The sequence below is a fragment of the Anomaloglossus baeobatrachus genome, chromosome 8 (assembly GCF_048569485.1).
Source record: "Anomaloglossus baeobatrachus isolate aAnoBae1 chromosome 8, aAnoBae1.hap1, whole genome shotgun sequence".
In the NCBI taxonomy this organism is placed as follows: Eukaryota; Metazoa; Chordata; class Amphibia; order Anura; family Aromobatidae; genus Anomaloglossus; species Anomaloglossus baeobatrachus.
In genome coordinates, this window is record NC_134360.1 from 87,542,424 (window position 1) to 87,560,509 (window position 18,086).

An 18,086-nucleotide genomic window follows, 5' to 3' on the forward strand; every position below is an offset into this window, starting at 1 on the left:
AAGCTCCTGATCCAGGACAACTTCATGGTTACTGTGCTCCGTCAATGCTGCAGAAGAAAGCCACATACAGCAGCATCGGGAGCGAACAGTTCGGGCTAGCGGGGAGACTATACTGCTAGTCCGATTTATCAAGCAGGAGGCATTGCTGAAAAGATGTAGTGGGACAGACCCATAACCTAAACACCATTTACATTGGCAGCAGAACGGTCCATCATAAGCATCTATCAAATTGTGAAAAGTAAATGAGTGTTAATTTCTCTAAGGACTGAGAAAGGATGCTTTATAAGAAAAGAAACCTCTTTATGCCCTAAGCTGCACATCTAGTGTATGTGACCGCTGTACTGGAGACCAATCTAAACTTATAGGTTAGTATAAAGGATCAGCATTAAGCTAATTCTTGCTGATTTTCCTGAACACGACCTCATGTATATACAGTATTGTTAGGTAGTGAGTGATCAACACCTTGTATAGACTTAACCTACATTACAAGCGTAGAGCCTCACACAGGAGTCAGAGCAGGTACAAAACATACAGACTAGCGGTTTTACTGCCATTAACCCATAACATTTGTTAAAGAGGACCAACCACCAGGATTTTCGTATATAAGCTAAAGCCAGTGCTATACTGGCACTATCAGGCTGATTCTATACATACCTGTAGTTGTGAGATTGGATGTATACTTTCTGAAATACAGGCAAGTAAAATGTATGAGATTCACATAATTGATAGCAGCTACAGAATATCTATCAACAGTGAGTCAGGTTTTGTTAGGACAGTTAGGACAGGAAGCAGACAGGGGCAGGAATAACTAACAAAACCTGACTCACATAATTGATAGCAGCTACAGAATATCTATCAACAGTGAATCTCAAATTTTACTTGCCTGTATTTCAGAAAGTATACATCCGATCTCACAACTAAAGGTATGTATAGAGTCAGCCTGATAGTGCCAGTATAGCACGGGATTCAGTTTATATAGGAAAATCCTGGTGGTTGGTCCTCTTTAATACAATATTTTATGGGACTTGTGAATTCCAAAATCAGAGAATTTACGGTATGTTTTCATGATCTAAAGAGCAATTCAACTTTTGCACAAAGGGGGCAAAGTGATCTCAGCCTGCCTCGGTGTGGCACTAGCATTTCTCATGTATGAATTCTATCAACCATAAAACGTATACCCATTAAACTATGAGGCTGTTCACATGTCTGTGTTTTTTGTGATCTGCAGAAATACAAGGACATATTTCCTATATATCAAGGATCAAGCTTGCCAACGCAAAAAAACAAAAAAAAAAACAAAAAAAAAAAACAGACTGCAATCGGATAACATCCATGTGCTGTTTTTACCACAACAGTTTAATCAGATTTTCTAAACAAAAAAAATCATTTAAAAAAAAACAAACCCCAAAAGGTTTCTTAAGTTTTTATAAAGCCGATGAAGAATCCGTTTTTCTGTGTGAGGGGAATCACTGCCATCTGAGACCTTAGTTCAAGACCTATTGATAAAGGGCTACAACAGTGAAAATGAGACATCCATCTTTTCAGTTTTAATATTGTCAAAAACAAAAAAAGAACACACACATAAGCATGAAACCATTCCAACACAATCGCCTCTTCAGGTGACGTCCTGCACTCTCCTGCGCAGACCTGTTACCACAAACATTGAGCCCACCCTCCCATCACATTCTACAGCCACAGAACGATCCACAGAGATTGTCTCACAGGCACTGAGTACATGTAAACTGTACAGTCGCTGCTCGGATACTGCACTGCCAGTCGCTAATTTACAAAAACTTTTTTTTCCCACAATTTTTTTTTAAATTAAGCAAACTGTATAAATAGAACTTAAAATGTTTGTTTCTTTTCCTGTGGGGCAAACACAAATATTTACGCCTTAAAGAAGTGAAAGGCACCTGCAAAATCTATATACAATATACAACTCTTCATGACAAAGAGGTTTCATAATAGAATGACTACATTGGAGCGCACAAAAAAAAAAAGATAATCCTGTTGTATCGCTATGAAAGGATCCCTCAACATTGCTCAGTAACAGTGTGACCGAGACCTGCATATGTGTATGTTCTCAGAGGACAGCACTGTAGGCTGGTGAAGACAGGGCATGCAGAGCACCACAAGAGGCGGCCGGCTGAGGAGACAGCGGTCTTCTAATTTCTTATTCTCTTGGTCATCATCAAAATATAAGGAAAAAAAATTCTAAATTTACTAAATGCTGTAAAAATTATACTTTTCCAGGTATTGGAGGAAGAGAACCAGACATCCCTGTTGACGGTCCTAGGAGAATCTACATAAAAAAAAAAAAAAAAAGCAAAATTTAAATGTGGTCACTTCTATTTTACTATTGTATTATACTACCTATTGAGAACCTTTCACCAAATTTTTCATTTTGTATTGGACACATGATGTAATAGTGGCTGCAGAGCGGAATAAAGCGTAAGTTTTGCCTCCCTGTTGTGGACATATTAGCAATCAAAGCATTTGCACCTACTGAGTTAAATTTTACTAAGTCTAAGTTGGTGTATATCAGACAATAGGAATAGGAGGTGTGTACTTGTATGATGCTGACCAATCAAAAGCAAGCAGCAACACAGTGGAGAAAGAACACTGGTGGTCTAACCTCCTGCATGATTAGAAACTGCTGGTAGTACAGCACAGGTGACTAAAGGCCCCGTCACACACAACGAGATCGCTAACGAGATCGTTGCTGAGTCACAGTTTGTGACACATCAGCGATCTCGTTATGTGTGACACCTACCAACCGATCAGGCCCCTGCTGTGAGAGCGCTAGTTGTTGCCGAATGGTCCGGACCATTTTCTTCAAAGGTGATGTCCTGCTGGGCAGGACACATCGCTGTGTTTGACGCCTACCAACGACCTCCTAACACAGTCCCAACGCCCGCCGAGATCGTTATACAGGTCGCTGATGGTTACTGTGTCGTTGGTAAGATCGGACGGTGTGACATCTCACCAGCGACCTCCCAGCGACTTACCAGTGATCCTTATCAGGTCGTATCGTTGTCAGGATAGCTGGTAAGTCGTTGTGTGTGACCGGGCCTTAACACTTCTCAGATATGGCGATAACAAATGAGTAAGCTGTCATATCTGATTTCACTGCAGACCAATTACAAGATGCTGTGAGCACAACAGATTTAACTCCTTCATGACATATGACGTACATATGTTGTGTCCCTGCCATTGATGTGGGCTTGCGCGCAAAGCCCATACCTTTCCCCACACATGACAGCTGATTTAAACTATCATGTCCCTTTAACAGCTGTGGGTGGAACCTGTTAAATGTTGTTGTCAATCTCTGACAGCTGCATTTAACTCGCATCGGCAGGAGGGGGAGTGACATTTCACATTTCCATCAGTGTGTTGTCATGACAGCCGGGGGTCTGCTGATGACCCCCATGCCTATCATTATGATTCCCCTGTAAACACCGGAGGTCATAAGAGATCGTTATTTTTGCTATACATAGCAGTATGGTAGCACTGCTATGTATAGAACAGGAGATCACACGATCGCAGGTTCAAGTCCCCTAAATGGATTATTAAATACCGTTAAAAGTGGGAACAAAAATAAGTTTTTAAAAAATATGAACCCCCACAAAAGTTTAACCCCTTCACGACCGCGGGCAGTAAAATTACGTCCTATTTTAACGTGACTTAACGACCAGGGACGTAATTTTACTGCCTAAACTTCATTTGATTGCCGTGGCCATAGCAACGGCTTTCAAATGATGTCCCCTGCTGTTTCTTACAGCAGGGGACCTTTGCTTGACCCCAGGGGGGGTGGCATCGCCACCCCCTATCGACGATCGATGTGATTGGCTGTTCAAATCTGAACCGCCAACCACATCGATCGCACTAATTTCGGCAAAAATAATGCCCGAATTAGTGCGATCCTGTGAGATCCAGCTATGAGATGCCGCAGCTGCTGCAGCATATCATAGGTGGACCTCAAACATGCCGCCCCCAGCCCCTGCAGCACTGATTGGAGCGATCGTGCTATGACGCGCAATCGCTCCAATCAGTGTGCAGTGGGGCGGTCTGATCTGCCGGTGGCCGCCCTCCCCAGGCCTGTCCTGCTCTGGGGACCCTCCCCCAACATGGCTGCAGCGTGGAGTGGCTGGTACTTTTGGTACCACGCCACCGCAGCTGCCGCCGCAGACGCCCCCTCTGCTGTCACCGCGCCAGCTCCAAAGGTAAGTATTGTGCTCCGGCGATGGCCCCTGCGCGCTCCCGTGAAGGCCCCTGCGCGCTCCCGTGAAGGCCCCTGCCCGTGCCCCCCCCGATCTGCCCCCCTACGCCCCGATCTGCCCCCCTACGCCCCGATCTGCCCCCCGGCATCCCGATCTCCTCCCCACGCGATCTGCCTGCCTCCTCTGTCATCTGCTTCCAAGGTTCCTTCCTTCTGCCTTTGCTTCTCCGCCCCCTCTGCTCTCCCTCTAACCCCCCCCCATCTGCCCCCCCCTCTCCCCATCCCCCCCCCTGCCCCCCCCGACGTCCTCTTACCTGCCTTCAGGGGTCGTCCGAGGTCTTCACTGGCCCGATCACATCTGCCTCCATCTGGGTCCTTCTGCTGATCTGTCCAACGTCCTGCCTGCTGCTGGTGTAAAGCTGTCTATCTCACTGCCTTCTTGTTCCTCTGCAACTCTTCTGGTCAGTGATCCTCTTGGTACTGTGAGTATAACTTTTTTTTTTTTATTGTATCTTGTCCATTTTTACACTTCATCTGTCCGTGCGTCCCGCCAAGCGCTGATCAGGGATGCAGATAACGGATCTGCATCCGTGGTCAGTTTTTGGCGTGACTTTTTTCCGTATTCGCGACGCTTTTTGTATCGCGTCCGTCCGTGCGTCCCGCCGAGCGCTGATCAGGGATGCAGATAACGGATCGGCATCCCTGCTCAATTTTTGGCGTGACTTTTTTCCGTATTCCCAACGCTTTTTGTATCGCATCCGTCCGTGCGTCCCGCCGAGCGCTGATCAGGGATGCAGATAACGGATGGGCATCCCTGCTCAATTTTTGGCGTGACTTTTTTCCGTATTCGCGACAATTTTTGTATGGCATCCGTCCGTGCGTCCCGCCGAGCGCTGATCAGGGATGCAGATAACGGATCGGCATCCCTGCTCAATTTTTGGCGTGACTTTTTTCCGTATTCGCGACGCTTTTTGTATCGCGTCCGACCGTGCGTCCCGCCGAGCGCTGATCAGGGATGCAGATAACGGATCGGCATCCCTGCTCAATTTTTGGCGTGACTTTTTTCCGTATTCGCGACGCTTTTTGTATCGCGTCCGACCGTGCGTCCCGCCGAGCGCTGATCAGGGATGCAGATAACGGATCGGCATCCCTGCTCAATTTTTGGCGTGACTTTTTTCCGTATTCGCGACAATTTTTGTATGGCATCCGTCTGTGCGTCCCGCCGAGCGCTGATCAGGGATGCACATAACATATCTGCATCCATGGTCAATTTTTGGCGTGACTTTTTTTTTTATGTATCCCCGACGCTTTTTTTATCGCATCCGACCGTGCGTCCTGCAGCGACCGATCAGTGCACTGCGTCTGTGCGTTTGAAAAGTCAAATGGCGCTCCTTCTCTTCTGAGCCCCGCCATGCGCCCAAACAATTACTTTCCACCACATATGAGGTATCTGCGTACTCAGGAGAAAATGCACAATACATTTTATGGTGCATTTTTTCCTGTTACCCTTGTGAAAAAAAAAGCTACCTAATTGAAGCAACCGTTTTGTGGTAAAAAATTTTTTTTTTCTTTTCACGGCTCAACGCTATAAACTTCTGTGAAGCCCCCAGGTGTTCAAAGTGCTCACCAAACATCTAGAAAAATTATTTGAGGGCTCTAGTTTCCAAAATGGGGTCACTTGTGGGGGAGCTCCATTGTTTAGGCACCTCAGGGGGTCTTCAAACCTGACATGGCGTCCGCTAATGAGTGCAGCTAATTTTGCATTTAAATGGCGCTCCTTGCCTTCCGAGCACTGCCGTGTGTCCAAACATTTGATTTCCACCACATATGAGGTATCTGCGTACTCAGGAGAAAATGGACAATACATTTTATGTTGCATTTTTTCCCGATACCCTTGTGAAAAAAAAAGCTACCTAGTTGAAGCAACAGTTTTGTGGTAAAAAAAATTTTTTTTTCTTTTCACGGCTCAACGTTATAAACTTCTGTGAAGCCCCCAGGTGTTCAAAGTGCTCATCAAACATCTAGAAAAAATATTTGAGGGCTCTAGTTTCCAAAATGGGGTCACTTGTGGGGGAGCTCCATTGTTTAGGCACCTCAGGGGGTCTTCAAACCCGACATGGCGTCCGCTAATTAGTGCAGCTAATTTTGCGTTCAAAAATTCAAATGGCGCTCCTTGCATTCCAAGCACTGCCGTGTGTCCAAACATTTGATTTCCACCACATATGAGGTATCTGCGTACTCAGGAGAAAATGGACAATACATTTTATGTTGCATTTTTTCCCGATACCCTTGTGAAAAAAAAAGCTACCTAGTTGAAGCAACAGTTTTGTGGTAAAAAAATTTTTTTTTCTTTTCACGGCTCAACGTTATAAACTTCTGTGAAGCCCCCAGGTGTTCAAAGTGCTCATCAAACATCTAGAAAAAATATTTGAGGGCTCTAGTTTCCAAAATGGGGTCACTTGTGGGGGAGCTCCATTGTTTAGGCACCTCAGGGGGTCTTCAAACCCGACATGGCGTCCGCTAATGAGTGCAGCTAATTTTGCGTTCAAAAATTCAAATGGCGCTCCTTCCCTTCCGAGCTCCGCTGTGCACCCAAACAATTGATTTTTACCACATATGGGGTATCGGCGTACTCAGGAGAAAATGCACAATAAATTGTAGGGTGCACTTTCTCTTTTCTCCCTTGTGAAAATGAAAATTTTATGGCTAAAGTAACATTTTTGTGTTAAAAACTAAAATTTTCATTTTTTCCTTCCACATTGCTTTGGTTCCTGTGAAGCACCTAAAGGGTTAATAAACTTTTTGGATGTGGTTTTGAGCAGAGTGAGGGGTGCAGTTTTTAGAATGGGGTCACTTTTGGGTATTTTCTGTCACCTCGGTCTCTCAAAGTCACCTCAAATGTGATGTGGTCCCTAAAAAAAATTATTTTCTAAATTTTGTTGGAAAAATGAGAAATTGCTGATGAACTTTGACCCCTTCTAACTTCCTAACGAAAAAAAAATTTGTTTCGAAAATTGCGCTGATGTAAAGTAGACAAGTGGGAAATGTTATTTAGTAACTATTTTGTGTGACATATTTCTCAGATTTATGGGCATAAATTTTCAAAGTTTGAAAATTGCGAAATTTTCAAAATTTTCGCCAAATTTCCTAAATTTTCACAAATAAACGCAAAAAATATCGGCCTAAATTTACCACTGACATGAAGTACAATATGTCACGAAAAAACAATCTCAGAATCGCCAGGATCCGTTGAAGCGTTCCAGAGTTATAACCTGTCAAAGTGACACTGGTCAGAATTGCAAAAAATGGCCCGGTCATTAGGGTGTTTTAGTGGCCGGGGGTGAAGGGGTTAAAGTAAGTTTTGTCAAAACAAAAAAAAATAAAATACACATTTAGTTTAGTATTGCTGAGTTCATAAAAATAAAAGAAGTTGTGGTTTGGAAAAAGTGGTGGAAAAAAACAACGAAAATGATCATGGTGTGAAGGGTTAAGTGTGATGTTACCGACACCTATTAGCTCATCTCCAGATAGGAAGCATTGGGGGGGGGACAGTACAACAGAGGTGACAGACCTAGGAGAGGCATACAAATCAGAGTGAAGAGGGGGTTAATGCCGCGCATCAGCCAAAATGAAGATGTAGCACGTTGATGTTATAAACGTATTCTTTTATTCCATCGGTCTACGCGTTTCGAGGATACACCTCTTCTTCAGGACCAGTGCATCAACATAGTATATCTGTTGGTATTACACTATCAGCGCTCCTTATTTTTCAGTTTAGACCTAGGAGAGGAGGAGAGCTGATAGAAGGGGTTGCAATGTTACACAGTTAAATGCGGCTGTGCTGCTCTTCCATCCAACCTTGGCTGCAAAAACCTTATCTGTAAGTCACCTGTGCACTTTCTAATCATGCAGGAGGTTAGACCGGAAGATCAGAGCTGTATCATTACATCTCACACATGCAGAAACATTCTCTTAGCTATTGTGGGGTTGTGTTGTTTTTCTGCCTGGTCAGCATAAAGACAGGGATAAGAAGCACACTCCCCTAATGAACAGTCTCTAATAAGATAACACCCACTTGGACTTACAAATTGCTTGAGCACAACAGACATATATGGATACTGACACACTCAGTAATCAGGAGAGCTGATAGAGCAGTCAGTAATGTGACACAGCTAAACTCCGCTGCTCTGCCCCTTCCCTATCCTGACTCATGCAGGAGGTCGGCCAGATAGGAGCTGTATCATCATATCACACACTGAGAAACCTGCTCTAAGCTATTGGGGGTGGGTAGTTTTTTGCTTTGAGCGTTGCTTGGACAAAAAAAAAAAAATTACTCATTGAGTGCCAACTACTACGATTCCTAAAATTTCCACAACACTGTGGCAAAGTTAACAAAATATGTCCTCTCTGCAGCCACTATTGCATCGTGTCAAACATGCAAACTTTAGTGAAAGGTCATCATTAAGAATTAATGACGAGCCTTCATATGATTATTCATACTTATTTTTTTAGGGATCATTCACACATCAGTTTTTGTCATACGTGCTCAGTCCACAGACACTTTAAAGAAGGAACAGATGTGTGAATGAGGCGTAGCAGATTTTTATATGTATCAAAACTTGTGTATTACTAATCTGGGTCTCAGGACTAAAAACAAAAGAAGGATAAAAGCTAGAGGGCTACAAGTAGTGTTCCTATACCCCAACTCAAGATCAAAATCACAACATTGTGCACAGAGGATCATCCTGGGCACAAAATCATTCTTGCAGGGAAATGTGACAGGATAGCAGTGTCTTTGTATATACCTTACCTGTCTCTGTTGTAGCTGCTGTTGCTGCTCCATCTGCAATTTTTCTGTCTCAAACACTACTGGTAATACTAAAATCATGAATGAGGTGGTTCCTATCCATAACGCAGAACGTGAAAAGCTGTGAAGAACACACAGGAATTACTAAGCAAATAAGAAAAACAAGTGAACTGCACTTAACATGGTCTTCAACCGAAGGCTCCATTAAAAGGGGTTGCCAGGTATAAAATAGACATGACTGATGATCCTTCAGATGAAGCGCGTAACCTGCTGTGTTTTTCCAAAAATACGCCCTCCCCCAAAAATAATCCCTAGCAGGGATTTTCAGCATTTTCAGAGCAAGGCTTAAATATAAGCCCTCCCCCGAAACTAAGCCCTAGATACCCCGCAATTGCACTCACCAGAGGCCGAGCAAAAGCACCTGCAGTGGATTGCACACCCACCCACACAAACATCGGATCATACACACTCACCACATACACACACAGCAACACCGATTTCGTGTGCGTGTGTGCGTGTCAGACACAGGGGAGGACAGCATGCACCACCCACCGGAAATCACAGGGAGTACCTGGGAGCCATGCAGACGTCTGGTAAGTATAAGTCTCCTGGGAAGTGGGGTGTCTGCTTTTTTTGGAGGGGGCAAGGGGGGGGGGGAAGGGTAAACTTACCCCCAACCATGTTTCTCCAAAAATAAGACCTCCTCCAAAAATAAGCCCTACTGCTTTTTTGGGAGGCAAGAAAAGTATAAGACAGTGTCTTATTTTTTGGAAAAACACGGTATAATCCCTACTGATCGGCTGGTATCGGCTCCAAAGGCATCTGGATGTAGATGGTGAACAAAGCCTAACAGCATTGTTCAATGTATGACTGCTGATCATGGACTGCAGATCAGCTGCTACATAAATAACAATTGATCGGTGTGGGTGCTGGGGGTCAGACCCCACGGATTTGAAAATAATGATGTATATACTAAGGCTGGATCATCAATGTCCAGTTGACTGGACAACCCCTTTAATATCACATCATGGTCTTTATTTAACATACAAACTAGAAAAATTGCCGGCACTTCCTAATCTTATAGTCTAAACTGGTGCATACTGAACATGACATACAATATCCAAAATAGCAGTTGCACTCAACTAAAGGGAAGGAGAAAAACAAGAATGTAGATGGTGAACATTGAGTTACTTAGCAAATAAAGGTGGCCAAATTTACTTGTGCCTACCGTGTTTCCCCGAAAGTAGGACCCCCCCGAAAGTAAGACAGGGTGGGGGTTACGGGGGGGTCCTTCAATGTAAGGCCTCCCCCGAATGTAAGGCAGGGTTGGGGGGCCAGTGTGACATGTAAGGCCCTTACCTTTGGGCCGCCGCTGTCCCCCATTGGGTCCCCAGGCTCCAGAGGTGTCCTCAGGTGCAGCTGGGCGGGTCCAGCGCTCATGGGGTTAACTCGCCGTGTTAACCCCGCAATCCGCCCAGCTCATTGGCCGCCCCTGCTCCCCACGTCACCGCCGGCCCCCGGCTCGAGCGCTGATTGGCCCAGCAGCTCGGGCTGTAATTGGCCGCCCCAGCCCCACGTCACCGCCGGCCTCCGGCTCGAGCGCTGATTGGCCCAGCAGCTCGGGCTGTAATTGGCCGCCCCAGCCCCACATCACCGCCGGCCTCCGGCTCGAGCGCTGATTGGCCCAGCAGCTCGGGCTGTAATTGGCCGCCCCAGCCCCACGTCACCGCTGTTTCCCTGCTGATTGGCACAGCGTTCCCTGCAGCACAGGCCTTCCGCACCGCAGAGGAAAACGTCCACCATTTAAAAACCAAGTAGGGAAACATGTACTGTATAGGGTATGGGGCTGTGTGCAGTGGGATACGGCACAGCCCCATACCCCATAACAGTGCCGTATCCCACTGCACACAGCCCCATACCCCATAACAGTACCGTATCCCACTGCACTGTTATGGGGTATGGGGCTGTGTGCAGTGGGATACGGCACAGCCCCATAACAGTGCCGTGTCCCACTGCACACAGCCCCATACCCCATAACAGTGCCGTATCCCACTGCACACAGCCCCATACCCCATAACAGTGCCGTATCCCACTGCACACAGCCCCATACCCCATAACAGTGCCGTATCCCACTGCACTGTTATGGGGTATGGGGCTGTGTGCAGTGGGATACGGCACAGCCCCATAACAGTGCCGTGTCCCACTGCACACAGCCCCATACCCCATAACAGTGCCGTATCCCACTGCACACAGCCCCATACCCCATAACAGTGCCGTATCCCACTGCACTGTTATGGGGTATGGGGCTGTGTGCAGTGGGATATGGCACAGCCCTATACCCCATAACATTAAAATTGTCATTTTTTTTCGGCTAATGTAAGACCTCCCCTGAAAGTAAGACAGGGTGGGACTTTTTGGGGTAAAATTAATGTAAGACAGGGTCTTACTTTCGGGGAAACACGGTAGATACCACGTCAAGGTGTAACTCTCATCTGAGTCCTACTCTAAAGGGAAAGAGAAAAAACAAGAATGTTTGAATATTGGAATGTGATTTTCCTTGTGCAGGTTCTATTGTAGCCCATATAAAAGGTCAGTTTGTACATGAGAGGCATAGCAATTAAAGTAGGACCCAGATGAGAGCTGCACCTTGACGTGGTACTGGGCACAAGTAAATTTGGCCACATTTATTTGCTAAGTAACTCATATTTTTCAAAAAAAAGTGTTTTCTTGGCAGTAATGCAGATTCATATTGCAATGCTCACCATCTACATTCTTGTTTTTTCTCCTTCCCTTGAGTGCAACTGCTATTTTATTTAACATTCAGACTGGGTAGTAAATGTTAAACTGATGCCTATGAGAAATGCCATAGTATTTGTCATCTATTAACCCCTTAACGACCGCGGGCCGTAAAATTACGTCCTAAATGACATAATCTTACTGCCCGCGGTCCTCCGGCGGCAGCATGCCGCGATCGGCACACATCTCAGCTGATTTTCACAGCTGAGATGTGTGCCTGCTAGGCACGAGCAGAATCGTTATCTGCTCGTGCCGATTAACCCCTTATAATGGCGCTGTCAATACATGACAGCGCCATTATAAGCGCAATCGCGGTAAAGTGTTACTTACCGCCGAAACCGGAAGTCACGTGACGCGATCACGTGACTCCCGATAGTTGCCATGGTAGTACAGGGTCATGTGATGACTCCTGTACTACACATGAATTGGTTTCACTTTCGCTGTGCCCGGAGCACAGCAAAAGAGAAAGACAGCGTATCTGCTGTTTACAGCCTTCCAGCTGTGATCAGCAGATACTGCAGAGCGATCGGAATGCTGATCGCAATAGCCCCCTAGGGGGACTAGTAAAATAAAAAAAAAAAGTAAAAAAATAAGTTTTAAAAAATTAAAAAAAAACAAAAAAACCTAAAAGTTCAAATCACCCCCCATTCGCCCCATTAAAAATTAAAGGGTTAAAAAAATAAAAAATATACACACATTTGGTATCGCCGCGTTCAGAAACGCCCGATCTATCAAAATATAAAATCAATTAATCTGATCAGTAAACGGCGTAGCGGCAAAAAAATTCCAAACGCCAAAACGACGTTTTTTTGTCACCACAACTTTTGCGCAAAATGCAATAAGAGGCGATCAAAACATAGCATCTGCGCAAAAATGGTACCGTTAAAAACGTCAGCTCGAGACGGAAAAAATAAGCCGTCATTGAGCCTAAGATCCCGAAAAATGAGAACGCTACGGGTCACGGAATATGGCGTAAAACGTGCACCACTTTTTTCGGACAAACTTCCGATTTTTTTTTAACCCCTTATATAAAAGTAAACCTATACATGTTTGGTGTCTACGAACTCGCACTGACCTGAGGCATCACACCCACACATCAGTTTTACCATATAGTGAACACAGTGAATAAAATATCTCAAAAACCATAGTGCTATCGCACTTTTTTTGCAATTTTTCAGCATTTGGAATTTTTTTGCCATTTTCTAGTACATAATATGGTAAAACTGATGGTTTCATTTAAAAGTACAGCTCGTTCCGCAAAAAATGAGCCCTCACATGACCATATTGACTGAAAAATAAAAAAGTTACGTCTCTCAGAAAAAGAATGGCGAAAAAAAAAAACGGAAAGCGAAAAATCGGCCGGTCGTGAAAGGGTTAAGAGCCTCTATTCCCCCCAAAACAAATACAAAATGATTATTCTCAACACTGTTTATGGAATAGCATAGTCTCCAATGTTATTTCATACATTTTTCGCAGTGTACCAGTCAGAGGCCTAAGAAACCTTTTTGGTTTTCATCTGACCCCATGGAGAACATTTAGCATGTTTATCTGAAGTTTTTCTGGCACAAGCTAAAAATACAACACAAACTTGACATGTAAAGGACCGAAGATGCAGAAATCTTGTACTAAAAACTAACATGGTTTCCGAAAATAAGACAGGGTTTTATATTATTTTTCCCCAAAAGATGTATCAGGGCATATTTATTAAGATTTTACTCAATGGAATAGCTCTGTTTGCCCTCATGTTGTCTGGGTGAGCATAATAGTGTTTTTTTATGTTACACAGAGCAACCTGGGCTCTTATATAGAGTATTCTAGAATAATTTATTATATATATATATATATACAAAAGGGCTCACTGGTGGTGGCCGCAGCTTATAGGGGACAAATCTGCTGACAGATCTCTTTAAAGGTGATGTCACTTGTACCCCAAAAAAAAAAAAAAAAAAGAGTAAGAGTTAACCTTGTAAAGAGCCGCAAGTTTCCCTGAATCTACCCCTTTTTGCGATGTGTCGCTCCATTGTAGAGATATTCACACTCATTGCATTTGAAATCTCTTCTTGCAGAGCAATGGGGTACTTCCTTCAGTTTTCTTATGGGGGCATGTGTGGGAGGAGAGAAAGCATGTTGCCAATCCCAGCTGATCTAGCAGTCAATCAGTCTGGGAGGGAGGGGTGAAGGCACACGTCTCCAGGGAAGACTGAAGAATCATCCAGTTGGACTGCAAAGCTGAGATTTCACATGCTGCGCTCCATAAGCAATACTGGCAGCACGGTGGCTCAGAGGTTAGCACTGCAGTATTGCAGCGCTGGGGTCCTGGGTTCAAATCCCACCAAGGACACCATCTGCACGGAGTTTGTATGTTCTCCCCGTGTTTGTGTGGGTTTCCTCCGGGTACTCCGGTTTCTTCCCACACTCCAAAGACATACAGATAGGGGACTCTATATTGTGAGCCCCAATGGGGACAGTATTGCCAATGTATGTAAAGCGCTGTGGAATTAATAGCGCTATATAAATGAATAAATATTATTATTATCTCTGCAATAGAGCCACAAAACAGAAAAGAGCAGCAGAATCAGGGGAGCTCAGGAACTTTAGCGACAGGTCCTCTTTAGTGACATATAGGTGGATATACAAAGGTAAAAGAATTCATCTCTTTTCTTTTTTCTAACAATCTGCCTTACTAGACAAGAATCCAGGAGAATTACCTATACACTTTTTTGGCAGCACAAACGGAGAAGTCAAGAGTCACTCCTGCAGCGCTTCGTAGACTGTCTGGGAACATCTCTGTCAGGCCCCATATCCTTTCTGATAGCGTCTCGTCCAGCTGGATAAAGACACAAATATTCTGTTTCACTGATCTGTATAACAGCCGCCCCCCACAATATAGATCTCATAAATATCATCAAACCCGTAGAAACATCTATTACTGCAATCGCTGTACAGTTTATGATATCAAGCCGAGACACTACATGAGGCGGACTTGTGCAATCACTGCTTTTGTCATAGTGTAATACAAAGGTAGAATCACAGCGGGGGCATCCTACTCAGACTGTACAGGGCCAACCGCCAAGTCTTAACCCCGGAGTCTTAGGCCCCGTGCCCACGATCAGGGTTCATAGCGTTTTAGACGCAGCGTGTCTTTGTTGTGTCTAAAACCCTGCTTTATACAGTACAAGCAGTTGTCGGATTTATAGAAGTCTCCTGCCCACTGTGCTTGTGTTTCCCGCAGTGTAACCGGATCAGCGGTGCCCTTCCCGAGCTGCAGCATGTCAATTCTTTACTGTAGAGCCACAAGTATCCTTTGTAGGGAGAACACAGCGAGAGGCCGTAACTGCCCCAGCCCGGATTGTGGGCACAAGCTGCGGTCTCCTGTGGAAGAGACTCGCGGCCCCACATGTGAGGACCTGCTGCATTCAGGACACAGTGGGTCCTAATCATGGGATCATACCCTTAGGGATCAGTCAGATGTCAGTGATTGTTTTTGTACACAAAAAAGACCCATATTTTGTTTAATCGGATTTCATCTATTTGGTCACTTTAGGCTATGTGCGCACGTGTGCGTAATTCATGCAGTTACGCTGCGCTTTGTAGCGCAGCGTAACTGCATGCGTCCTGCGTCCCCTGCACAATCTATGGAGATTATACAGGAGCTGTGCGCATGTGGCCTATTAGAACGCAGCGATTCGGCTGCTGCCCGAATCGCTGCGTTCTAAGAAGTGACATGTCACGTCTTCCGTGCGCTTTGCCGGCAGCCCCTGCTCTGTCTATGGCAGGAGCTGCATGCAGAGCGCACGTTCTCGCCGGCACCATGCGCTTCAGAACGGAGCTTTTCAGCTGCGCTCTGAAGCGCACCTTTTAGGTGCCGTGCAGAGCGCACACATAGCCTTATTCAGTTTTATCATTAGTCTTATATGCAGTAACATAAAAAGTCCAAAATGGAAGGTTTCTTAAAAAGGTTCTCCTCTACTCGGGACAAGCCCTTCTCAATCCCCGTTTCCCACCAGTAAAATAACACCTATGCTCATCTCTGGTGCAGGCGCCATCCCAGCAGTGTCAGCACTGTGTCTCCAGGGGATCGTGTGACTTTGAAGCCAGAGATCACATGACCTACTCTTCCCTTTTTTGGGCAAATCAAAACATCCATAAAACGTGAGCGCAGGAGCCGCAGTTCTCACTTCCTCCAGATGTTTGAGTTGTCCAAAAGAAGGAAGCGTGAAGCCAACATTATCTGATCTCTGTGGACAATCAAAGTCACACGATCCCCGGGAGACACAGTGCTGACACCGCTGGGATGGCGCAGGAAGAGACTGTAAAGTAGTTTTCTGAGGTGAAACATAGGGATTAGGTTCACTACTCGGACAAGCCCGGTATGCTTCTCTGATCAAATAGTGAAAAATGGGACCCCCTGGCACAGCGCGGACCCCCCTGACCCGGCACCGCCGCCCCGCTGTGCGCCAGACTAGAGCACATGCTAATCACCTCCTCGTCAGCCTCGTCCTCCTCTTCGGTGTCCGGGTTCCTGGCTCCGATAAGCGCGGGCTCCAGGGGCAGTTCACCCGGTGAGGCCATGTCTGCAGCGTGCGAGGAACACTCAGGGGTCACAGCACCGGAACTACGTCATCGGAAACAAAAACCGGCCCAGCGCTATAGAGCGGAGCGGAGGAAGACGCAAGATAGCGACTGCCACCTTGTGGGGATTATCGGAACTGCACGGCGGACGGATGAGGATGAGAAGAAATAGCATTTTGGTGGTAATAGGGGAAGAGAGAGGGACAGAGAGTAACTTATTACTATCCCGGACAACACCGGGTTACCTCTAGTATCATATAAATGTGAAGCCACAATTCCCATTTGTGCAAATATAGGATATTTATATTTATTTATTCAAGTAGCTCTTTATATATATTACCTATGCATATCCATGACTGTACATTACAGGGCGGTGATATCAATGCTGCTAGACATTTTATATGTATACATTTTTTTCCTTGTTAATATATACCTACCTCCTGGTTTAGTTCAGAATTCCATGTGTGCAGCCCTATTTTTTTTCATGTATCACCACCCATTACCTTAATAAAGATTATAACATTATTCTGAGAAAATTGTATATATTCTTTCTTGACAATTTTATGTATTTTTTTTCTTTTTGTTGATTCCCAATATACACCAAGGTCACCACAGTTACTACTTCTTTTATAGTAGTTTTACAATCTGTATATAAGCCCCCAATCCCTTCTGCATATCCCAAAAATTCCTTTTAGAATCCCCCCATATGGCAGGGTCCGATCCGATGGGCGTTTCTGGTCTTGTTCCGTCACCTTCTCTCCACACAATCGCCGTCCTCCTGTCCTGTTCATGTGGATGACTTGTCCTACGCCACCCACACAGCGCCCCCTATCTCGCTTGTTCTTAATTTTCTCCAGCTGAGGGCAGAGTACTGTATTGCGCATGCGCAGGCTTTACTCCTCGGTCACTGGCGCATACGCATTACAAGACTTTTGCTTCTAATCCAGAATAGTGCAAAAAAAAAAACGTACAGTGGAACCTCGCTTAACGAGTAACCCACTTAGGCTGGAAACACATCTATGCGAGTAAAATCGGTCCCAGTTGGCTGAAAAAAACTCGGCTGATTTTAGTTCACATTAGGTCAGTGTGCAATGCAAGTGCGTTGCTTTTTTTTTAATTATTTCAAGGATAGCAGAGCGTGTGTAATGCGTGTTTGATGCGTATGGGATCCGTTTTTACTATATCATCTGCCATTCAGCTCTGCTACATGGCTGCTGACAGCAGACACAGACAGCCATGTAGCAGAGCTGAATGGCAGATGACAGCAGACGCAGACAGAGCCGCATGATCAGAATGAACTCGGGTGACCTTCACCTGACTTCATTGTCATGCCGCAGCTCTGTCTGTGTGGCGTCCTGATTAGCGGTCACCGTGAAGGACTCACCGGTGACCGCTAATCTCCTGAATGACTGAATTGAGCAGCGCGATTAGCGCTACTGTCACTCAGGTTACCCGTGGCCAGCTGTATTCTCCCCACGTAACCGCAACTCACCTGTGACTTTATCGCTGTCACTTGGGTGACTTGCTGTTACAGTTGGAGGATCCAGCGGTGGCCGCGAGTAACCTGACTGACATCAGCTGATCGCGATACTCACCTCAGTAGCTGTGTGGCGGTGACAGGAGCGGCGGTGTGTTCTGCAGCTCCTGTCACCTTCATGTAGCAGAGCTGGAAGCGATGCGGGACCTCCGTGG

The 18,086-nt window shown here is 45.4% G+C and overlaps 1 protein-coding gene across 1 annotated transcript; it reads right to left on the reverse strand.

Annotated features, from left to right (window-relative positions):
- Positions 1-1,324: 1,324 nt before the first annotated feature.
- TOMM22 (translocase of outer mitochondrial membrane 22) lies at positions 1,325-16,439 on the reverse strand. Its single transcript, XM_075320885.1, has 4 exons — positions 16,305-16,439; positions 14,531-14,649; positions 9,030-9,147; positions 1,325-2,302 (listed from the first exon to the last, which is right to left on the reverse strand). Exons 1-4 carry the CDS (start codon positions 16,392-16,394, stop codon positions 2,240-2,242), a joined length of 390 nt encoding a protein of 129 aa, XP_075177000.1. The 5' UTR covers positions 16,395-16,439; the 3' UTR covers positions 1,325-2,239.
- Between the last annotated feature and the right edge of the window lie 1,647 nt (positions 16,440-18,086).

Coding starts and splice junctions, on each gene's coding strand:
- TOMM22 (XM_075320885.1), bottom strand. CDS start 16,394: ATGGCCTCACCGGGTGAACTGCCCCTGGAGCCCGCGCTTATCGGAGCC. Junction 14,650..16,304: donor AGGACGAGGCTGACGAGGAG/GTGATTAGCATG, acceptor GTCTTTATCCAG/CTGGACGAGACGCTATCAGA. Junction 2,303..9,029: donor AGCAGCTACAACAGAGACAG/GTAAGGTATATA, acceptor TTTTTTATGTAG/ATTCTCCTAGGACCGTCAAC.